The sequence below is a fragment of the Balaenoptera musculus genome, chromosome 1, assembly GCF_009873245.2.
Source record: "Balaenoptera musculus isolate JJ_BM4_2016_0621 chromosome 1, mBalMus1.pri.v3, whole genome shotgun sequence".
Classification (NCBI taxonomy): domain Eukaryota; kingdom Metazoa; phylum Chordata; class Mammalia; order Artiodactyla; family Balaenopteridae; genus Balaenoptera; species Balaenoptera musculus.
Window position 1 is genome coordinate 21,497,060 of NC_045785.1, and position 24,217 is coordinate 21,521,276.

Sequence of the window (24,217 nt, forward strand, 5' to 3'; positions counted from 1 at the left end):
GAGCCGAGGGCGCCAGGTGCGCCGGGCCGCCCGGGCCCCGCTCCCGCCGCCTGTGGGCGTGTCCCCAGGTGCTCCAGAGTGAGCCCCGAGGGGGGGCTGTACCTGAGGATGTTCTTCCTGTGCCTGGGTGTGTCCCTCAGTGTGCCTGTTGTGCCTCTGTCTCTGGTTGTCCTTGAGGCTATTTGCCTGTCTGTGCTCATTTGCCTTCTTACTCCTGACTGTATGTGGAACTGAGTGTGCTTGTGCCTCTGTATATTTGTGTTTCAGTGTGTGATTGTGTCTCCTATCTTTGCGCCTGTGTGTCTGTATGTTCCTTAGGGTGTGTGTACGGTTGTGTCCGTGTGCGTGCCCATGGCCCTGGGTTTTCCTCTGGAAGAATGCCCCGGGTGCCTGTGACTGTGTATCCCGGTGTGCCTAGATGAGTATTCGTCAGTGTGTGTGTGTGATTTCTTTGCATGTGACCCTCGGTGTTTGGCATCCGTGTGTTGTGGGGTGCAGCTGTGTGTTGAATTGTGTACCTGTGTGTATGTCCCCGAGGACCCATCTCTCCATGTATGACACTGCGTTCCTGTGAGCTCCCTGAGTATGTGTCCTGGAGTGTGGCTGTGTGTCCAGGGGCTCCTGGCTCTGTGACCTTCTCAACTTCACTCCCTGCTGCCTGAGTGAGCTGACACCTGCTCCCTGAGCACTGGGCCCCCTCCTCCCACCTGGCAAGGACAAGGAAGGACACGGAGACAGAGGCGGACATAGAGGCATAGACAGACAGACTTGGAAGGGGACACAGAGAGCCAAGTAGGCTGGAGAGGTGGTGACCCAGAGTCATGTGATCAGCCTCAGAGCCCAAGACCCAGAAGAGAGAAACAGATCCAAGATCCAGACATTAGAGAGAGGGAGACCCAGAGTCACAGAGAGACCCAGAGCACTAAGTCCGGAACTGCTGAAACAGACCAGAGATCAAGGATGTGGCTCCCCAGCCTCCCTCCCTGTCTCTCCCTCCCTTCCTCCCACTCTATAGAGTTTCCAGCCCCAGCTGTGCCTCCTCCACACACCCAAAGCAGAATTCTCTTGGCCCTGGGAGTTTGTGCCCTGGGACTGGAACCCAGCCTCCTCTTTGCAGCAGCTGGCTGTGTGTGTGCGCTTGAGTGTGCATGTGCCACCATCTGTGTGCTGTTCTAGGCTGGTGCCTACTTTGCACACAGCCCTCCCCCATCACCCCCTCCTACTCACACACACACACACACTGTTGTCCACACTTTCACTGGCCCAGATCATGCACACCTTTATACACATGCCACGTAGTCAGCCACACTCATTCAAACCCGGAAACATGCCTTGGGTCTCCCTCTCTCAAACACATCTGCACACAGGGCCAGAAGATCCACCCTGCACACAGCCAACCAGCAAGTCTCACCTTCCTAAGCCCTCCTAGCCAGCCATTCACCCCTTAGCAACCCCTGAGGGGTTCCCAACCCCTGCCACCCACAGGGAAAGACATAAGACCAAATTTGTCAGTACCATCAGACCATACACACAAAGGCAGGGACCCCATTTGTCTTGTTCACTGGTGTATCCCCAGGTGCCTGGGACAGTGCTTGGAACCTTATAGATGCTTAAGAAATATCGGTTGAATTAATGTGTTCACACAGTGTCTCTAACAGTCACTGAGAAGAACCCATGGTAATTTACAACCAGCCACTCAGTGATAAACACTGATGGATACCACAGTGTACACACAAGAAAGCATCTTATGCACACCTAGGACAACTCATTAAATATAGGTGTGTGCACACAGGTGGCTGCTTGTGCGCACTCAGCACAATAGCTAGATTAGAGGTTCTCAACTTTGGCTGCACATTAGAACCACCTGGGGAGCTTTTAAAAATCCCCATGCCCAGGCCCCACCCAGACCAATAAAATCTCTGGATTGAGAACCACCGATCTAGATGAATGGACTCGAAAATGTTGACACAAGGATTGTTACCAGGAATGGGGGTAGAGTGGGTTTTCACCTTGAACAGTATAGTGAAGCAGACTTCTGAAGGAGATTGCTTGGGTTTCAACCCTAGTGTCATTATTTACTCACTGAGTGGTCTTTGTAAATTACCTCTCTGCACTTGAGTTTCCTGTCTGTAAAATGGGAATGATAATCATTACAGTAAAGCCTCACGGGATTGTTGTGGGGATGGAATGAGTTTATATATATGGTTTAGAATAGTAAGTAGTACATAGTGTTATATAATTATTTCTTACTCTTATTTCTATCGTTTAAAAATTTTATTATAGATGAATTTGGGGATGAATTTTTTTTTTTTTTTAAAGATTTATTTATTTAATTGATTGATTGGTTGCTATGTTGGGTCTTCGTTTCTGTGCTAGGGCTTTCTCTAGTTGCGGCAAGCGGGGGCTACTCTTCATCGCGGTGCGCGGGCCTCTCAGTATCGCGGCCTCTCTTGTTGCGGAGCACAGGCTCCAGACGCGCAGGCTCAGTAGTTGTGGCTCATGGGCCCAGTCGCTCCGCGGCATGTGGGATCTTCCCAGACCAGGGCTCGAAACCGTGTCCCCTGCATTGGCAGGCAGATTCTCAACCACTGCGCCACCAGGGAAGCCCCTGGGGATGAATTTTATAAGCAAGATTTTTTTCCTTTAAATTGTTATGAAAAAGCAAGGGCTCAGAGCCAGACTATGGGCCAACCTACTTCTGCCACCTCCTGTGGGATCTTGGACAGGTCACTTACCCTGTCTCTGAACCTGTCTTCCCATCTGTAAATGAGGTGAATATTTTTCTCTACCTCAAGGATTGTCTTGAGGAATAAAAACCTCAGGGAAGCGTTTAATAAATGGCGGCAAAACCCAAATATCTAGGAGCCACATTGCCTTGATGTATTCCGGGATCAGGTGTGGGATTGTGGCTGCGAAGGCCCTTCCCCCAGAAGCCCCAGGGCCCAAGGGCCAAAAGAAGCTTCCATCCCAAAGGCTGGGCCCTTGGCCATGGCAGATGTCCCTGAGCCTGCTCTCCAAATACACCTCGGCCCTCCTCAGCCCTCTTCAGCCCAGACTAAGCCACAGACCCTAGACTGAGACCCCTCCCCTTCCCGTGCTCCATTCTCTCCAGGAGCCCTCCCTTAACCTTTCAAGTAGCCCCAGTTCTCCTCACCAAGCCTCCCTCCCATCCCGGAAACCACAAGGCCCTCTCTGGGTTCCATCCCTCTCCAGGTGCCCCTCTCTTTTCAGTGAATCCCCACCCCTCCTACAAAGCCCTCTTCAAGTTACAGAGCCCCCTTGCTGGGCTATAATTTCCTCCCTAAACTCCCATTTCCTTCCTGGGTCACCCCTCTCCACCCCCACCCCAATTCCTGGGCGCACAAGCCTTCACTGTCCCTCCTCCCCATCTTGCAGAGCCCCAACAATCCCTTCCACTGAATAATCCCCCCACTACCCCTTCCCCACTGCACCTCCATCGCCCAGCCCTCAACCGCCTCACCGGGCCCCACCCTCTACCCAGCCTGCCCCACCTGGACAGCCTTCCCTGATCTCTTCCGCTTCCTCGGCAGCCGCTGAACACACTCATTTTCTCCCTGCGGGCGATTCTTGGGGCTGAAAACAAACTTCTCCTGGCCTCTCCCACTGGTGCCTTTGAAGCCACCCACCCCTTCCAACCAGCCTCCCCCCTGCCCAGGGGTGACCTTGCCAAAGGCCTCTCCCCTCCCCAAACACACACACAGTGTCTACTCCAAACAGACCTAGCCACGTGCGGGCTTCCACCCCCTGCCCTGCTCTTTCCTCCTCTGGGAACTCCCTCATTCTTCTGCCTCGCACCCTGGTCTTGGCCTCCAGGAAACCCTCGCCGGGTCTTACTGCCCCTGCCCCGACTCCCAGCCCCACCCCGGGCTGCAGCTTGAGTGCAGTGGATGCCTCCGCCCTCACCGCGCAGGAGGGTAGGAACAAGGGCGTCTTCAGCTGAGTCTTGGGGCTGCACAGAGGGGGCTTGGTGGGAGGCTGAACCTTCACATCCAGCACAGAGAATGCAGTTTTAGGGACTGTTACCTGCCCCTGTCTGAACCCTCCAGCGTCCTCTTTCAGACAGGGGTGCCCAGAAGGTGGGGGGTCTGTCTCCCGCCTCAGGTGGAGGGTTCGTCTGACCCTCCCAAGGCCTGGGCCTTGCCGGTAGGGTTGGGGACGGGGGCAGGTGGTGCGGAGCTGTTCCTTGGGGTCTCCTTGAGCTTCAGCAGGGAGGGACATAGAGCAGAGCTTTAACATAAACTGGGTCTATGGGAAAAGCTGCTTGCTAAGGACCAGGCAGCCCAAAGTGGGCTTATTTGGTCAAGGGCAGCCAAGAGCTCCCCAAGGTCAGGGGGTGTGATACAGTTCGGCCCTTCCAGGTCCACCAGAAATAGGTACAGGATTAGGAGTTTTCTTTTTCCAAAGTTTACAAAAGCTGGGAGGAAATACAGACCCGGCATTTGGGGTTCAGAGTGGAAAGAAAGGAGAAGGCAGATGGGTTTGGCCTAGTCAAACCCTGGAGTTTGCATAGGCAGAGGCAGGTGTGTTGGGATAAAAAAGAGGGGGGTCTGGAGACAAAGGAGACCCAGGCCCTGGGGTAGATGGGAGACACACAAACAGGGGATACTCCAGTCTTTGTGGGAAAGGGGGGTGTCCCACAAGGGTTCTTGCGCTCAGGATGGATTGAGTGTCTCAAAGACAGGTATCCTGAACCAGAGTACAACGGTGGGGCCCAAAGGCTGAGGGGACACAGGACAAATGAAGGGGCTGGAGTCAGAGACCTGGGACTGAGGATGGAGTAAGGGGGTCTAGAAGCAGGGGAGACCCAAGACCGGATTTATAATGGGGGTTCCTCAGGGAGAGGAAACCTAGGGCTTGGGGGAGAACAGGGGTCTCAGAATCATGGGAGACCCAGGACGTAGTGCAAAAGAAAGCTCTAAAAGGCAGACTCCTTGGACCTGGGACAGAATGCATGGACCAGGGGCCAGGAAACCCCAGGGGGCAGTCGGGGAGCCCAGAGGCAGGGGAGACCCAGGGCCTGTGGTGTAAAGGGAGGGGCCCGGATGCAAAGGTGACTCAGATCTCAGGCAGAAGGGAGAGCTCTGAGGGAGGGAACACATGAAGGTATTTCAACTCCTCTGGGGACCCAGTGGCTGGTGACGACCCCCAGCTGTCACACCCCTTCCACTCTGTCCACCCTCACTCACCCCCTTTCACAAGACACGAGGTTGTTTTTTTGTTTTTGTTTTTGTTTTTTTTTTTTTTGCTTTTTTTCATTTCTTTTTAATACAAACTTGGATCTTTGGGTGTGTCCTGCCAACAGAAAACAACAACAACAACAGAAGAGAAAACCCAAAAGAGTGAAAAATAAGAAAAAAAAAAAAAAAAGCACCCGCAAGAGGTTCTTCTCCCTCCCCCCCACCATGCGAATTTGCACACCACGGGACCACAGCAGGTTTACAGAATGCAATATACAATCCACGATTTATAATAAAACAGTATATACAATAAATAGGATATTGTTCATTTTTGTCAAACGACCTGTAGATAAATTTCTCAGTGCATACTTGCAGGGGCTCTGGACACCTTGAGGCCCCGCTCGCAACCTCTTGCACACGCTCGCGTTCTCTCTCTCTCTCTCTCTCTTTTTTTTGTCTTTTTCTAAAACTGTGTTTTGTTTTTAAGTTTTGTACATTTTTAAAAAGTATTTACAATTGCTGGTTTTGTGCAGAAAGGGCTCACCTTCGGCTTCTGCGTGGAGGAGATGGGCAGGGAGGGGTGGGGGGGCGATGGGGCTGCAGGGGGTGCAGGGGAGGTGGGGCGGGAGGCAGAGGGGCAGGCGCCTGCCGGAGGACCGTGTGGACGCTGGGAGGGGTCTTGGCGTTGGTTTTCTGAAAGCTGCAGAGAAACACAAGAGAAGAGGCAGAAGTCAGCGGCAGGGACAGACCCTGAGCTCTGGGAACTGGGAGGCTAAAAGCCGGACCTCCACCCGGTTCCTACCAGGATTCTGAGAGAAGGGAACTGCATTGTTCCTTCTCCCAGAAAATTCCAAGTGGCCCCGTCCATGAGCCTCCGGACTGCTTCTGGCCTGCTCTGAGCTCACTTTCCCCATCTGTAAAATAGGTGTGTGTCCAAGGCCCACACCACTGAGAGGTAAAGGATGTGCTGGATGAGGAGCTGGGATTCCAGGCAGTGCAATCTGTTCAGAACTTGAGCTCCTGAGTCAGACACAGCTGAGTTCAAACGCTAGCACCACCATTTAATAGCTCTATGACCTTGGGCAAGTCAGTGAATCTTTGTGAGCCTCAGTTTACTCATCTGTAAAAAGGGGATAACAGAACTATCCCGTAAATTTGTTGGGAAGGTTCAGTGGTTTGAGGCAGATTAAGCCTGGTCCATAAATGTGTCATAAGTGATACTAATTAGTACTAGTCATTATCTTCATGGGGCCTGGGCCAGCTAGGCTCCCCAAGCCTCGGCTTCCTCATGTTAACAGTTCGTTTAGTAATTCCTCCTACCTAGGCTGTTCTGAGGAATGACATAATGCGAAGACAGGGCCTTAGCACAGCACAGGTGTGAACCACTGCTTTAATTTCTTCCAAATCCAACCTTCTCCCCATTCCCTATCAATGTCATTCTGTTCCTTAGAGAGGTGAGGTGATGAGGAAGTCTGTCTGAATAAAGGAATAAAGAAATTGCCCAACACAATACCATCTGTGTTTGGCTGCACCCCGCCTTCCTGAAGCTCAGAAAATCTCGAGTCCCCAGTCCCTACAATCACCAGACAATAGAGATCTCAAGTACCCTCTTTCCCTAGATGGTCGGTCCTAATTATGTTTGCAGGGCTCTGGGGACCTGACTCCCTATCCAGACCCCTAGCTTTGCCGGGGTGAGTGGGAAGATACCCAGTGGAAAGGGGTGGGCTCAGTTATTCTCAAGACCTCCAGTCGTTAGCCTGGCTCTTCTAGAGCTCTGTCCTCTTCTCAGAGCCCTGAAATTCATGTCTCCTACATTGGGTGAGTGACCAACCCACCAAAATTAAGGGGCAGGCGTGGGGGTCCTAAAACCACCTTCTGAGACTCCTCAGCAAGCCATCCACCCTCCCCCACCCCTGCAGGAACCAGGCGGCCACAGAAAGCCTTCCCTCTCTTGTCCTCTTTCTTGGCTTCTCTTTCCAACGGGGCCACATTTAAATTCTGCTCAGCCTTGGCTGCTGTCTGCTGGGCAGTCAGCCCCTGGGAAGACTTTTGTCCCGAGGCTGGACTTGCCAGGACTCCCCTCAGGGAGCCAGGTGGGCTCCTGGGAGGCAGGACAGCACCCCATCCTGGTGCCTCAGCCCAGGTGGCATGCAGAGGCATGAGGGGGAGGGTAGGAGCTGCATCTTTGTTAAGCTGTCAGGTCTCCTGCTGGTGAGGGGAGGATGGAATATTAGCCGTAGGGGTAAGAGGTGTGCTTGTTAGGGCGACAGCTGTATTACAACTGGGGTGATGGGGGAGAAAAGCTGTATTGCAACTGGGGTGATTGGGGCAGGGGATGCAGTTGGGGTGGGTGTCAGTTCTCCAGTTAGGGTGATAAACAGGGTGGGGGGACAGGTTCAGCTGGAGGGCTGGGGGCATCTATCTGTAGGACAGCTTTACTGCAGTTGAAGAACAGCTGCCAAGCTAAGGAACCTCTGTTGGGGTGACAGATATGGTGTATTGGGGTGACAAGTGAGGGGGAGATTTAGGATGGGCAGCTCCAAACTACTTAGCAAGCGAACTGTGCTGAACCCCAGCCTCCCCTGCTCCCCCTAAGGGCCCCGGGGCAGGCTGGGAGCCTCTGCACAAATCCCTGTCACCCCCGCCCCCTCCAGCCCTTAGCCACTGCCAGTGACCCTCTCCAAGCCAGGTCTCCATGGTGATCTCAGCCCAGCAGGCAGCTCCTGCCAGAACCATTCCCGTGGTGCCGGCGGCCAGGCAGCAGGGAGGCTTTCTCACCCTCTGCTAAGCCACCGCTGTCTCACCTTCCTCCTCACACCACCCTCCCCAGCTTTCATGACTTGGCCAGAATCTGGGGGGATGGTGGGGGGTGGGGGATGGGGAGAGAATCAAAACCAGAGGTTCCTGAGCCAGGGAGAAAGCAGAATGCTATGGCCATGCAGAACCCTGACTTCACCAGGTTCAACTCGCCACGGAACAGAAGCAGTGCTGCTGGGCCAGGTGGCCCAGTGCTGGGCACTGGAGACAAAGCAGAGAGCAAGACGGATCTGGTCCCTGCCCTTGAGGGGCTCACAGAGCACAGAGGGAAGCAAAGCGGACCCCAAACCAGGCGATCACACGCAGGGAGATGGGGGTGTGTCAAGAGGAGCCCTGGGGGACTCAGGGAGCACAGCGCGGGCATCTCACCCAGCTTTGGTGGGAGGGACTGTGGCTCTTCGGCGCCCAGCACATGCTGGGGTCAACAATGTGTGCCGACTGAATGACAGAGCCGTGACCGGTCTAAGTCCGATCGGCGAGTCAAGGTCCAGCTCAGGTGTTGCACATCTCCAGACGCCTCCTCAGACCGCCCTGTTACCATAGCTACTGGGGCACTTGTCATTCCCTTCCGTGCTCCTCCTGGGCAGAGACCTGCGTGGGGTACCTCCGCATCCCCGATGCCAGCATGTGGCTGGCGCCCCAGGACACCAGCCATTGTTCACGAGACTTAACCTTTTAGTGCCTCCATAACGAAGGACTGCACGTTCCAGAGTCTCATGCTCCAGCAGTTTTACCATCTGTGAGGCCAGGGCTTTAAGTGGTCTCTGCCTGTCAGTGGGCGCTGGCGCTGGGGGTGCCAAGGGAGAGCTGAGCAGGGATTTAAAATGCTACAGATCACATATAAATCAGGTTGTCCAAAGAGAGCTGTTCTCCCCGGCAAAAGGAGCATTCATTCAAGCAACCAGCAGACATGTATTCATAGCCACTAACTGCCAGGCCATGAGCTAAGCTCTAACCCCACCTTCTAGTCTCTACCCTCCAGAAAGGGGTCTCAGCATCAAACAAGGCAGTGGAGCAGAAGGCAAAGAGTGCATGAGGATTTGAGAGACGGATATGCTGTGTGACCTAGGGCAAGTTCTTTCCCTCTCTGGGCTTCAGTTTCTATGTAAAATAAGGGGGTTGAACAGGGAATGGCAGAGATCTTCAGGCACTGAGATAGAGCACCAAAGACAAGGGGTCAGAGACAAACCACAGCTGCCCAGGGAGGCTGATCCAGCCCTTCTGACGTCTTCAGGCAAAGTCAGGCTTTTGAGTCCCTTAAATGTGGAGAGGATACTGCTTCCCTGAGGCCCAGACCACACCTGACAGATGGAGATACCCTCTGGACCCAGAGTTCTCTGAGGGATGAAGCTTCCAATTGGGGATGGGTAGTCTGTGGCGTGTGGGTGGGTGTGTGGCTCTCCTCCTCACTCCAGGGAAGTTTTTCAAAATCTGTCCACCAGTGACTAGAGGCGTTCCTTAAACTCTAGCTCTGCCAGTCATTCCCTCCTTAGAGATCTTCTCCTACCTCCCCCACTGCGGGGCATAGAGAGGGATGCTAGTGGGACCAAATGGGGTTTACATCCATGATTGCCCACCAAGCTTGTGTGACCTTGTGCATATCTCTCACCTCTCAGAGCCTCACACTCCTTACCTGTCCTGGGAGGAGGCTATACACGCCCCCACCACTAACACCCACACCACACCCTCCACCCTCCCGATCAGAGATGCCTATGTAAGGACATCTGTCCCACATCTGGGTATGTGTTGGGCATGCAACTGAGTGGAGGCTGAGGAAGCGGCAAGAACATGGAACTGGGTGATCCCCAAGGGACCTTCCTGGCTCTACCTTTCTGTGCTTCCCTGCCTGGGTGGCTCTGTGTCTTTGGGCGAGTCCCTCTTCCTCTCTGTAAACTGGGAGGTGCTGAATTTACAGAACTCCAAAAGCCCAGTTAGCCTGAGAGTTGGAACTGGTTTATTTATACACCCCTCCCCTGCCTCATCCTTAGGAGCGCATCTGATAACAGTAGGGTTGAGAGAAACCAGCTCATGCCCCATTCCCCGATGCCTAACCTTTTCTCTCACAATTCTCCCTAGTCTACATGCCCTTCTTTGACTCCAGGAAAAAAAAAAAATCCTGACCCTTGAAGTGTCCCCGGCATGACGAGACACTGGGGAGACAGGGACAGTGCACAGAGATGAGTAACCAGCGTAAAGGAGCTGATGGCATGGTGAGGAAGACATTCCCGGGAAGGGCTGTCATGGATGCATAAAGGGCTGGAGATTAATTGTGCCTGGGAAGGATCCTGGAACACTTCTTGGAGGAGGCAGTGTCTGAGTGAAAGATAGGAAATGACAGGTGGGAGATGGATGATGACTAGGAAAGGGCGGCCCAGGCCAGGGAACAGCTAAAGCAAAGACACAGGGCACACTGGGGAAAGGGCCTGGAAAGCTCCCTCCCAACCCCACAGTACAGAGCTAGAAAGGGAGGCTGTGTGAGCAGGAGGTCAGGGCTGAAGAAGCAGCCTTGAATACCCAGAATACCAGGTTAGGAAGTCGGGCCTTTATTTTGGAGGCAAGGAGGCTGGCGAGGGGAGGATGCAATCAAAAGGTGTTAAGCAATGAAGTCACAAGAGCAGACATGTTTTAATCAATTCATCCAGTAAATATTCGGGGGGGGGGGGCGTTGCTCCAGACACCATGCATCCCAAAATGCTGAAAGACATTCAGCAGCCACAATGGGGGCTATGGGCTCAGGAAGCGGGGGCAGATGTTGGGGCAGAGACCTGACACGCACTGGTTGCGCTGACCCAGGTGGCTGAGCTAGGACTATAGCTTCCGAAGCCTCAAATTTGTTCAAGACCCATTTTCTGCCCCCCCCCCCGACCCGGCCCCCTGCAGGAAGCTCTTGCTGTCTGCCCTGCCCGTGGTTCAAGAGGGTGGTCCCTGGTATTTCCAGTGGGAGCATTTCAGTCCCTCCCCTGGAGAGTGATGCCCACATGGAGGCTTGTAATGAACACCTGTTTCAAGGCTGTAAACTCCATGAGGGCAGGACACTGCTCATCCTGTTCAGTGGTACCTTTAGTACCAGATGCAATGCCTGGCCCGGGGCAGGCGCCTGGTTCATGCTGGTTGAACACAGAATTAACCTACTTCCTCCTGCCCTCCAGCACAAACAGAGGGCACTATGGCAGCAAAAGTTAGGATGACAAGGAGGGCAAATCTGCTGGGAGAGAAATCATGATGTATTACAAAATCACAAGGCAATCTTCTTTCAGATTATCTGTACCAAAAGAGACGACTGCCGTGGATAACTGTGTGTGGACCGAGTTTCTAGCTGACCTGGGTCATTTAGGAGTCTGGGTCCTGTTGCCCAACAGGCTTTAGGTCCCTTGGTGCGGGGTCTGTGACTTACCTTGTCTCTGGACCGCCCAGGGAGGACTCAGCCCCACTGTTAAGGCATATAACTAGGTGGTATTTCACAGCCTCCTGCCAAAGGCCCCAAACCCATACTAGAATACAAGCTCCTTCCTAGAAGGGAAGCAGGAAGAGCAGGTGAAGGAGTGCTGGCTACGGAGTCCTGAGCTTGGAGGAAAGGGTCAGAGGTGTGTGACGCTCACAGACAGTGGGGAGGTATTTTATTCACCCATCTACCAACCACTGATTACGTGCTTCCTGTGTGCCAGGGACAGGCTAAGTGCTTCACGGGTAATCTCATTTAATTCTCACAAGAGATGCAGTGAGGTGACGTGACTCACCAGGTCACACAGCTGGTAAGGGATGGAACCGGGCTCTGCACGGAGGCCTGTTTGTGCCCACAGGCATGCTCCTAGCCACCACCCTGCAGTTTCAGGGCCTTGCCCCCTTGGGTTCTTCTGGGTCCACAGGGATGTGGGGAGATGGGAGAGGAGGAGCATGAGAGGGCATGCTCATGCAGAGATTGTATTTCCAGGAAATGAGGGCTCAGCACAAGAAAGCCTGGCCTGAAAATGGCTGCAGGAGAGGCAAGAGATAGGATTGGAGGGAGGATAGCCCCAGAGAGTGGGAAGAGGAGCCCAGGAGAGGCAGGGCAGGCCTGGCTGACCCGACGTGAGGGCCTCTTGCCCAGGGCCAGAGGCAAGATCAGGTGACCTCTTGAGGTTTCAAGACATGGAGAGACAAAGCCCAGAGTGGCCAGTGCCTGGTCCAGGTCCGGGCATGCCTGCTGACCCTGGCTGGTTGGTGGCCTTGGAAGCCGCCTTCTGCCCCAGTGAGGCCCCAGCTGGTGTAACCTTGGAGGACCTGTGACATTTCTGTTGGCCTCAGGTCCAGGCCTGAGAGGGAATAGGGAGGAGAGGGGGGACTCGAGATCCCTAAACACCTTGGAGGGCCCTTCCCACCCTCCCACCCTTTCCCCAGGGTCTGGAAGGGCTGATCTTCAGCCGTGAGGGCCCAAGGCGGAGCCAGTCTGTCTGGCTCTGCATTCCATCTAAGGGACTAGGAGATGTTTGTGGGGCCCAAGTCTCCCTCACCACCCCCCACAACCCCGGCCCCACTTCCCTCTCTGTCCCATCAACTCAGCTCCCAGACCATTGAGGTCCCACATTCCCCACTCTGGCTCCTCCAAGCTTTCTTCTTCTACTTCACATTGGGATGTGACCTGCCCTGGCTCACGGTTTCCTCGGCCTGGAATGCCCTTCCCCCCCCCCCGTCTCCGTCTCCGTGTGTCCAAGTCTTGCCTATTCTTCAAGGACGGGCTCAGATGCAGCTTCTTTCACAGAACCTCAAAATCCATTTAAAATGTCAGACCCAGAAAGGGTTGTACGGAGCATCCAACCAACCCGTCATTTTGCAGATGGGGAATCAGGGGCACAGAGTGGGGGGGGAGCAGAGCATCCAGGCTGGGAGGGGGTGCAGTACTGGGTTCAAATCATGACTCTGCCATGATTTACTACCTATGGATCCCCTGGGCAGGGTTCAGAGCTGTACCTGTTTCCTCAGCTCTCTGATGGGGGGGTGAGGGTGAGGACCCGCACCTTCCAGGCTGCTGTGAAGGGTCAGTGAGGCAGTGTTGCACAAAGGGCCCAGCACGAATATATGTCCCTTTCCTCACCAAAGGGGCAGAGAGGTGACTTCTGACCCCATGGCCCACCTTCCTGGTGCACGAGCTTTGCTTCTCCCTGCCACTTCCCACCAGGTGTTTGAGGCTCTCTGTGTGCTCGTTTTAGCTTTTTTGGGGTGGATGGGCACTCTGAGGACAGGGGCCACGTCTGCTTTGTCTTCCCCGTGCCTGGTATCGGGACGGGCATGGAGGGGCTCAAGATGTGAGGCTAAGCTCAGTGACTGCTCCCCCTGTGCCCAGGGTCAAAAGGGCTCACTGCCTGTTGGTGAATGAGTGTGTCACTGTCCTCCCTGCTTAAGCCCTCTGTTGACAGTGACACTCCCTCTGTTAACTCTTTTTCCTCACTGTTCTCCTTCCCTATATCCCCAAGGCTTCTTCACTCCCACAATGATTGTAATCAGTCCTTGGGCGGTGGTGGGGGGGGGTTTGCCCTGGATGAGGGAGTGTTTGGATGAAGAAGGGGGACAGCCCTCCCACCACCATGGTCCAAGCCACCACCACTGCTTGCCTGGGCTACCGCAGCCGATCTCCCTCCTTCAACACCGGCCCTGCTCCACTGTGGCCCAGGACATTCCAGCTGAGAACGCTTCAGTGGTTCCCCATTTGTCTTGGGACAAAGTTCAAACTCCTTCCGATGCCCTGCATGATCTGGCCCTGCCCCCTCACCCCCTCACTCAGTGTTGCTGTCCTCCCATCGGCTCCTCAAAGCTGAGCCGCTTCCTGCCTCAGGGCTTTACCCACTGCTGTTCCCTCTGCCCAGAATGCTCTTCCCACTCCCCATTCGGCTGACGCCCCCCTCATCTTTCAGGCATCAGCCTCAGCATCTGGTCAGCTGGCTGCAAGCCCTCATGGCCTCCTAGCTTTTCTCCTCTTGCACAGTCCTTCCTACAGCGATAATTACCAAATGCTTTGTGTCATCCTGTTTACTGTCTTTCCCGCTCAACTGGAAGCCCCCTGAGGACCAGGACCTCGTTTGAGGTGTTCACTGCTGTGTCCCCAGTGCCTGGCATGCAGTGGGTGCTGGACAGACGTCTCTGGAACAACTGAATGCATCGGTTTGAGGACAGTGCTGTCAACTCCCAGCTCTGAGTGGGGAGCGGGGCCAGAATGTGGGGCTGGATGGCATCCCAGTTCCTCCTGCGTTCAGGCCTCACTGGGTGGTTCCATTATGTATCTCACTGAGCCGTGACCTGCCCAAACACCCAGCCCCCTCACCCGTTTATTTTCCCACCCAGAGCCCAGGAGGAAAGGTTTTCTGATTATTTCACATGCCTGGATTATCCATGAGACATCTCCCCTCCAGTGAGAAGGATCAGGAGTTTGACATTTTAAACCCTAAGCAGCTTCTCTCTGGCCTGCTTCAGATCTGCGGCTCTGCTGCTTGCAGTGAGGTGCATGGGGAACGGAAGGCCATTTTAATCTTGGTCTGGTTTCATTAGGAGGAAAAATATGCTGCCCCCCAAGAAAGTCTGGTCCACTGTCTATGCCATGCAGAGTTTTAAGAGCCCAAGAGATTATCAAAGTCAACTGCCTTCAACAGACGGGGAAACAGAGGCAGGGGGTGGGTGAAGGAGGGGCAAAAGCTTGGTCAAGGGCATGCAGCAAGTCGGCCAGTTGGGGAATGGTCCTTCCCCAGGCCGCTTGACTCCCATGTGCTGCCCTTTGCCATCTTCAGGCACCAAGGGAGCTGAGGTCAGGCAGAGAGGGGGTAATAAGTTTCCACTGACATGACTTCAGGACCCTGAGTCACCCTGGCCTCGAATAGCCTTCCCAGAGCAGGGACGGGGCTTTCCAGGAGCCCTGCTATTCATTCTCCAGGAAAAGGCACTCCCAGGAGGCTGTAGTAGTAGCAGAGGTGGGGGGAAGTGAGGGGCTCAAACAGGTCCCCAGCCCACTCCATCACCACCCACCACGTCTGGGTCAATTTTTGTTAACAGGTCTGTTCCAAAACTGGGATCTCATGGGCCAGTTATGGCTGCATTTCTGGAGCAGGTTGTTCATCAAGAAAATGATTCCTCCAACTCTGTCCCGTTTTACCACTTTGGGGGCACTTCCCCTCTTTTATTTTCCTTTTCCTAAACACAAAATATTAAGAAAACTCAAGGAGGTGACAGTACCTGATAAAACAATATCTGAATACCTAACAATATTTAACGGAATTTTTTTTTTTTTTTGGCCGCGCAGTGAGGCTTGCAGGATCGCAGGATCTTTGTTCCCCAAACCGGGATCGAACCCACGCCCCCTGCAGTGGAAACGAGGAGTCCTAACCACTGGACTGCCAGGGAGTTCCCTAATGGAATTCTTAAGAAAAGCATTTGGCTTCAGGAAAGGGACTGGCTTTTTCTAGGTAGGAAACATCCTGCCTGGGGATAGACCCGCTGGCTACAGGTCCCCAGGCACAGGGAGATCCCAACACCCCTGTTGAAAAATAGCCTTTGGGGTACCCTGGGAGACCAGAAAAGGACATACTGCCCACACCCTCAGCCCGGCCCTTGCCAGACTGCATCTTGAACTAAATGAAGCTCCCAGGGAGACAAGGAAGCAGGCAGGGTCAGTATCCTGGATGGGCCTCGGCGGATAATTATCCAACCTGCTTCTTTCTCCATCTGTCACATGCAGGGCGATGCAAACGCCCTCCCTTGCAAGAGTTCAAGTGGTGAGTGCTTCCTGGGACTCAGGTGGTCCCTGCCCGGGACCTAGCATGGATGAGGGAAATGAACGCTTGATGAACCAAACTAGATGGCCCCATCCAGTCTATGGTCCCCCATCCATTTCAATAATGGGACCCCCTGAATGCCCAAGCCCCGCACTGGGTTCCCCACCCAAGGCCCCATCTCCTCCCTAAGGCTGTTCCCAACATCTAATGCCAGACTCCCTGAATCCCAACTCGGGTCCCCAATCTTGTCCTCAAATCCTTCCTGCTCATCGCTGTACTTCTTCCCCTTGCCCAAGCTCGAATGTCCTCATCCCCCCCACCCCCCCAACCCCCCCCCACCCCCTGGCTTCTTCCCACTGCACCCACATCCTCAGACTCACCCAGGAACAAAACCTCGAGGTCCAGTCGGCACTTCAGTTGGCACTACAGGGAGGTGACGGTGAATGTGTCCTCAGGGTGAGGTTCCGCCATGGGCCCCAGGAAGCCGCTCTTGGGGCCCCCACCCAGGCCGGGATGCGCCTGCGGCATAAAGCCTGGATACCTGTAGGCGGTATCCTGCAGGGGCAGCAGCGAGTCCCTCGGCACGGGGGACAGGGTCAAGTCACTAAGGAGTGGGCAGCCATAGCCAGCAGCAGCTGCAGCGGGGCCACGGGGTGGGCCGGGCGGCCGGGCCATCTCCAGTGGCTCCTTGTCGGCCTTAGGTGTGGCCGGTGGGCTAGCCAGGTGTGGGGCACTGAGGCACGCGGCCTCCGTCCTGCCCAGGAAGTCAGCCAGCAGCCCTGAACCCACCTTGCCTTCATAGGGCGGGCTGCGGGCGGCCGAGCCTGGCGGGTACCAATAGGCCGTACCCTTGCAGCTGGGGGAGTCGTAGTGGGGCTGGCCCAGCGTTAGGTCCCGGCAGCTCAGGTGGGCCTGGGCTGCAGCTGCATGGCTCAGGCTGGCCCCCTGGAGCCCATGCTTGAGGGGCTCACAGGCAGCCAGCTTTGTGGGTGGCGGCCGCAGCTCTTCCTTGAAGCCCAGGGTCGGGGAGCAGGTGGGGGAGTAGGCCTTCTGCAGGCCAGCATCAAACACCGTGGGCGGGTGGGCCAGCGGCGGGAAATGCTTGCCATCCAGCTCAGGGGCACCCAGGCTGGGCGAGTCGCAGTGGAAGCCTTGGCCGAAGGTGCCGTCCGACGGCGTGGACGGGTTCATGGAGTAGGGTCCCATGAAGTCACAGGGATCTCGCTCACCCACGCTGAAGGCCCTCGACTGCGAGGGCAGTGGTGACATGCTGCTGTCCCCGCTGTAGTAGTCCAGGCCGAGGTCTGGGCTGTCCTGGAACAGCGGGTTGACCGGCTGTGGCTTGGGGATGAACTTGGCTTTGGCCGCCGCACCGCCCCGCTCCTTCTTGGCTGAGCAGGCCCCGCCACCCCGTCCGCCCCGAGGCTGCCGGGGCCCGGTGCTCCGTTTGGATGGGTAGCCCGCGGCGCTGGCCGAGGCGGTTGACGGGAAGCCCAGATGTGAGGCCTCGAACAGGTCCACCTTCTTCCGCCGTCCGCGGCCTGGCTTGGAGCTGCTCTGGAAGAGGACGCTCTGGTTCCAGTTGTAACCGGGGGCGGACGATGCCTCGTTCCAGTCCATCATCAGCTTCTCCAGGCTGGACAGGCTCGACTGGCCCTCGCTGCTCGAGGCCTCGCTGTTGGCACGCCGGAAACCGCCGCCGACGGGCTGATTGAACTGGGTGCTGTCGGAGGACGACTCGGAGAAGGTCTCGGACACGGCCGTCTGCTGCTTCACCTTCTGCGGCGTGTAGTTGGAGATGTCCAGGATCACGTTGGGCTCGCTGACGTGGCAGTCGAAACCGGGATTGTACAGCTGACTGAAGGCCTCCGAGGCCCAGTCCAGGCCTCCATAGCCCTGCCGGAAAGGCCACTGAGAAGCCCCCGCAAACTGCCGACAGTTCTCAGGCGAGGGCTGGAAGGAGGAGGACGACGAGGATGCGGCAGAGGTGGCAGAGGCTGTGGTGCCCTTGGGTACCATGTAGCCGCCGGGTGAGACCGTGCTGGCCCGGCTGTCACAGCGCAGGGGTGTGGGGGCCGAACCAGAGAAGGGGCCCCCCTCAGAGCTGTTGAAGAAGGACGCCTTGCTCGGCGGCAGGCAGGGGCCACCGGTAGGCGGTGGGGCGTAGCCGGCGCTGTGGGCGCTGCTGGGTGAGGCAGGGAGGCTGTTGCCACTGCCGTAGGCGAAGCTGCAGTCCTTGCTATTAGCGCAGTCCTGGCCCGTAAAGGGCTTAGCGGGTGCGAATACACTTTGTCCAGCCCCGTAGCCCCCGTACTGCGCGGGGTAGGTGTTGGCGGGCGGGTGCGTGGTAGGTGAGCGGGCCACGGCAGAAGGCAGAGGAGCCAGCTTCGGGAAGGTCTCGGCTGCCCGGCAGTCTGAAGTGCCGGGGGTTAGCCCGTAGCTCGCTGCCCGGCCCGGCGGGAAGGTCTGGCGAGTGGACAGAACCGGCTGGAAGGAGGGGTCCGCCCCAGCCCCGCTGCTGCCCACCGCCACCGGGCTGGCCTTGGCTCCCCGGCTGGGGAAGGTGGCCAGGCCCCGCTGGGCGGGCAGGGCGCTGCTGGGGGGCCCTGTGTAGGTGCCTGATGCCTTCCGGGACTCGGGGCGAGAGGCTGAGAGGGCAAAGTCCAAGAGGTCGGAGGAGTCATCCGAGTCGAGCAGGGAGCGAAAATAGCCGGTGAAGAGGTTCTGGCGCTCCTGGCTGAGCTCCGTCTGGCCCGCAGGTGCGGCTGTGCTGTAGTAGCTGCCACGGCCCGAAGCCCCGCTCTCTAGCCCAGTGGAGGCAAAGGCCCGGGCCTCGGTCCCCTGGAACCCGCAGTTTCGGCCAGCTTGCCCGCCTGGGTGCCCATGGTGAGGGGCCCAGCCACCACCCTTGTCCCCGGCCCACTCGGTGCCCGCCTCCCCAAAGCCTGGGCCGCTGGGCACCTGTTCCGGGAACAGAGTCCCGTTCTTCCGGGACCGCCTCTTGCGTTTGGGCTTCCCAGTCACGGCGTCTACCTCCCCCCGGCCCCGTTTGCGTGGGTGCCCCAACTCAGCGAGGCCAGGGCCCCCGACCCCAGCGGCTGCCACGGCCACCACCTTCTTTTTCTTGCCGATGCCCTCAAAGAAGTCGCTGAAGGAGCATCGGGCCGCCTTGGCCGCGTGGCCCCCACCCCGGCCACCAAAACCGCCTGCTTTGCCACCTCGCCGTCGGAAGCCCTGCACACGGTGCAGGAAGTGGGAGATGCTCTGCGTGTCGGGCGCCTGGTGCACTGACTCGGGCTCACTGGGTGTCCAGCAGCGGGGCGGTGAGCACCGCCCAGCGCACTGGCTCTGGCGGTTCAGGAAGGCCAGCTTGGCGAGGACGTCTGAGTACTCGGCCTTGCTGTCGTTGGCATCCGCTGCGTAGGACGGCTGGGGAGATGCCAGCTTCTGCTTCCGCCGCCGCCGTTTCTTCACCTCCGGCATGGCCATGGTGGCTGCCGCCACAGTGGCTGCCTCGGCCGCCACCACCGCTGGCTCCTTGGGCTTGCCGGGGCCCAGGAGCAGGTTCTTAGGAGGGCGGCCGCGCTTCCGCTTGAGAATGATGGGCATCTCGCCGGGTGGGAAGACCACCACCACGTTCCGCCCATTGTTCTTCATCTTCAGCAGCGGGGTGGGCTCTGTGGACACGCGCAGGCCCAGCTCCTTGCCCTCCACGCTCAGGCTGCTGCTCAAAGACGACACCTTGTACGTGGTCTTGTTCCGCCGGCCCAGTGACACGGGGATCTTGGCCATCTTGACCACCATGCGCCGCACGCCCCGGCACTTGCCTCTGCGGGTAGGGACCACTGGGGTCTGGGAGGATTCGGGCTCCAGCTCTGGGACTGGGCCTGGGCCGGGCAGGGCGTGAGGTGGGGGCGGGGGCGGGGGCGGGGGCTCAGCCAGGGCAGCCGCCAGCCCTGTGGGCACAGGCAGGGGCAGCAGACGGCCCTCGGGGCCGGCTTCTGCCTTGCGTCCCCGTCCGGCTTTCCGTCGGCGACACAGGATCTTTGGCCTATCGGTGCGCCGCAAGGCGTATTTGGGGTGACCCTCAGGCCCAGGGGGGCCATGGGGTGAGCACAAGTCCAGGCGCAAGGGCTCAGCCAGCGGGCAGGGTCCCAGGGGTTGCTGGGGCTCCAGACGGCGGCTAGGGACGTCAAGCAACTTGGGCAGGGGGTCAAGTGCCTGAGGGTCGAGCAGCTGCGACTCCAGGGAGTCGGGCAGGGTATCTAGGGCCTGTAGAGCCAGGCCCGGCAACCCCAGAGGATCAGCAAGAGGTTGCAGGGGCGGCAGCTCCAAAGCTTCCCCGAGCGGCTCTAGTGCCTGTGGGTCCAGGAAGCGGGGCTGGGGGTCTAGGAGCTGAGGCTCTGGCTCAGGCGACGGTGGCTCGAGGGCCTGGGCCTCCAGCAGCTGGGCCTCGGGGCAAGTAAGGGAGGCCAGCTCACTCAGGATGTCGGCGTCAGCGAGTTCTGAGTAATCAGGGCCGTCTGGCTCGGGCTCTGGTGGCAGACCGGTGGCCGCGGCCGTGGCTCCGGGACTATGGCCTTGGCCGGGCTGGGGACTGTCCCTAGGCTCAGGCTCAGGCTCGTAGAGGGGGTGGCTGGACCGCTCAGACTTGGCGTGGGGGGTGGCCCGCTCCTCAGGGCTGCGGATGCTGTTGGCCAGGCTGGGTGAGGAGAAGAAGCTATACTGAAGGTCCCCGGGGGGCGGGGCAGGTGGGCGGCTGAGCCGGAGGCCACCGCAGTCCAGGTGCACACCGCTGTGCTGCAGGTCCTGGGAGAGCCGGGTCAGGTCCTTCATGATGTCAATCAGCTGGACCACTGGACGCAGGTTCACCCGCCCGTTGTCCCAGCGCCGTCGGGAGCTGCTGCCGTCTCCCGCGGGGGTGGGGCAGCGGGCCTGGGAGACAGGACGGGCCGCCCTCGGGGGCAGCGGGTCGTCCCCCTTGGCAAGGACTGGTGGGCGCCGGGTGCTGGGGTCCCGGCGTGGGGGTGGGCGCGGGTTCTCGGAGAAGGTGTGGGCGAAGGCCTTGTCGGGTGGGCTGGCAGGGGGCCGGGCGGGAAGCAAGGGCCGGGGGGTGGGGGGGGCCGCCGGGGTAGTACTTGGGCTCCCGGAGGTAGTCAGGAGAGCTGCACACGGCACTGGAAGTCACCACCAGGCCCTGGGGCTTCACACGCATCCTGACCTTGTCCTCCGCGGGCCGCCGGGCGGGGCCGGGGCTGACATGAGGGTGCGAGAAGCCGGGACCAGGACCTGCCGGGCAGGACAGGCAGGAGGTCCCTCACCAAACGCCTAAGTCCTCATCAGCTCCCCATGACCTCAGTGATCCCCTGCACCCCTCCCCTGAGTCCCCTCCCGAAGCCCAATCCCCTCGTTGACCCCCAGCTTTTCCTAAACCACCACACGCATCGTGAACCCCCATGGGCCCCAGTTCCACTTATTGACAGCTCACCCACTTTCGTCTAGACTCTGGCTAAGGGCTGGGGGAGAACAGTTCACCCGCTTTTGAGAGGGAAGCCCATCAGCAAGGTGGATCAAACGTCAGGAGAGGGCCAGGCCCCTGTCAGAGGGCCCGGAAGTTCTATCAAGGACACGGCCTCTTCCTTCTTGCCCCATCCCCAGGGCTCTAGGAGAACCCCGGCCACTCACCCTCGGCTCTGCCGCCTGGGCTGTCACACTGGAGATCTCTGTGGGCAACGAGACAGGCAAGAGGAGATCTCAGTGGTCTGCTGGCCACAGCCCAACCACTGCCCACCTGCCCACGGGGCCCAGACTCCCCCACATACCAACCCCAGCTCCCCCAGTACTCCCTCCAGCGCACGCCCAGCTGACCTGAAAGAGAGAGGGCCCCCGTGCCTGGGGGCTCTGCCAGTCGCTGGCTGTCAGCTGGGGGTGCTGTGGAGCAGCTTCGGCCTGAGCCCAGGCCTCGGGGCGTGGACAGCGCCTGGAAAGGACCACCGCAGCTCAGGTTTAGTGAGCACCTACTGCGCGCCAGGCACTGGGCTGGAAGCTGTCCAGGCATCGTTTCATTTAATTCTTCATACCAATCCTGCGAGGTAGGGGCTATTAATAACCCCATTTTGCAGATGAGGAAATGGAGGCTCAGAGATGAAGTAACATCATTCACTCATTCATATGCTCATTATTTATGGAGTGCCTACTTTGCACAAGGACTGGGTAGACAAACACTTATCAGATTATTGTAAGTGACTTAATTATTAGCGGGATAAGAGCTGCAAAGAAAAACTGAAGAGTGCCTGAGGTCAGAGGTTTAACAAATCATACCAGGGAGTCAACAACGACAAAAGCTCATATTCTGGGGACACTTTCTCTGCTGCCAAACACTGGACTAAGTGCTTTATATGGATTGCCTCACCTAACCCCCCTGCAAACCTGAGATCGATACGATTATCATCCCCGCTTTCACAGTCGAGGAAACCATCCGCTGGAAGGTGGTTAAGCACCATGAAGGCAAGGATTTCTGTCCTGCTGACTTCTGTGTGTATCTCCCAACCCCCGGATCAGCACATGGGCCACAAATGTGCTTCAAAAAATATTTACTGAACGAATGAATGAATGAGGCACACAGAACAATTAGCCCCGCCTTTCCCCCTGAGGCTCTCTCTCTCTTTCCTCTCCAGACCCAAAAGTGGGACCCAAGTAGGATGTGGAAAGAGGGAAGGAGATTAAGAATGTGAAAAGGGACATTCTCCGCCCTCCATGCCACCTCTAGCCTCGATCCGGCCCCTGCTACATATTTTTAGAGCCCTCTTTATTTCACCTTCACAGTATTTATCATGACTGATGTCAATTACTTGTATGACTGGCTGTTCAGTGTGTCTCCTCCCCGAGTGTGGGCTCTTCAGGGGCAAGGACTGTGTCTGTCTTGTTTACTGTTGTATCCCCTGACCCCAGGGCCTGGGCTATGGATGCTACATAAATATTTACTGACTGACTCCCTGAGCTGGTCAGGGCAGAGTTGGGATTTAGATCCAGGCATGTCTGACACCCAAGGGAGCCTGGGGACTCAGGGCCCCGGCTGATCCCCAGGAGCTGGGGTTTGGGGGAGCAGGGAGCTGAATGGTCCATGACCACTGGGAGGATCGCTGCCCAGGGTTGTTAACTCCACAGAAAGACTGCAGAGCTGACTTGGGGACAGGAGAGTGTGGGCAGGGACACTCATCCACTCCCCTTTGGTGGGCGGCAATTTGCAATCTGTGAAGCACCTCCACATATATGACCCACTGAATCTTCACCGAACCTGGGAGACATGGTTTACTGTTTCCACGTTACAGAGGAAAACAGGCTCAGAGCAGTTGTATAACTTGCCTGAAGTCACATAGCTGCTAAAGTGGCAAGATTCCTAATTCTGCCAAGTCCAAAGCCTCCTTCCACTCCCAGCTCCTGCAACTCTCCTTCAGCCACTCCTGAAAGTGCTCCTTCTAGAGCTGTGGTCTCACTTAAGGATGGAAGGAACCTTAAAATCATCTAACCCATTGGCTTCCAAACCCTGGGCCTGGGGAAGCTACGTAACCTTGCAGATACCCAGACCCTAGTCCAGGGGAGTCTGACTCATAAATCTGAAGGGACATCTGGGAATCTGTATTTTTAATCGGCTCCCCTAGTGGCTACACTGTTCTAGCGCCACCTCGTGCGCCTCCCATTTTACAGATAAGGAAACTGAGACCGCAAGAGGGAAAGAGACTTTGCCCAAGACCACAAAATGGCATGAGGAGGGCCTCTGTGTTGCTCATCCAGGCAGAACATCCCCTGTCCCTGCAGGTCCCAGGCCTCAGCTGTTCCTCACTGTCCCATTTACTCGATCACTCAGGGTTCTGTTCTCTCTCATGCCTGCCTGCAGACTGTGGCCTGGCCCCTTCTAGGCTAGGCTCTCTCTGCTTCAAGAATCTCACTGTTGCTCTTGCAGGAAGGACTGTGGGTAAGACACTCACAAAGGAGGGAAGGGGCTCAGACTCTGTGGAGTCTCCAGGTCAGATTTCCAACAGTACGGTTGATCCACAGTGCTGCCCTCTTTGAGATGCCTACCAGAAGCCATCATCCCTCCCTTACTGAGGGTGGGGCTCACCAACCCTCCCTGCTCTGGAGACCTCCCACTTGGGGCCTGAGGGTGTGATCTTGGCAGAAGAGAGAAACCTCCTCTCCAGTGGTTGCTTCTGTTCCACCCACCCGTGAAGACCTTTGGGCACGTCATCCTGCCAGACCTCCTGACTCTGTCCACTGCTCTCTCTCGAAGCCTCCAGGATCTGAGGGAAGCAGCTGGCACCCCTCCCCACCACACCCAGGCATCCATTTTCTTGGACCCCTCCCAAGGGCACCACCTATCCCACGTCTGTGAACAAAGTCGAAAAGGTTCTTCTGTCCATCTGTCTGCTTCTGGGTCAGTGTGTCTGAGCCTGCCTATGGGGACAC

At 57.2% G+C, this 24,217-nt stretch overlaps 1 protein-coding gene across 1 annotated transcript; it reads right to left on the reverse strand.

Moving 5' to 3' along the window:
• Window positions 1-5,270: 5,270 nt before the first annotated feature.
• AHDC1 (AT-hook DNA binding motif containing 1) lies at window positions 5,271-21,425 on the reverse strand. Its single transcript, XM_036858783.1, is given in 3 exon segments — window positions 5,271-5,898; window positions 16,132-20,872; window positions 20,874-21,425. Coding segments are annotated over 2 exon segments (4,791 nt in total). The 5' UTR covers window positions 20,967-21,425; the 3' UTR covers window positions 5,271-5,898; window positions 16,132-16,174.
• Between the last annotated feature and the right edge of the window lie 2,792 nt (window positions 21,426-24,217).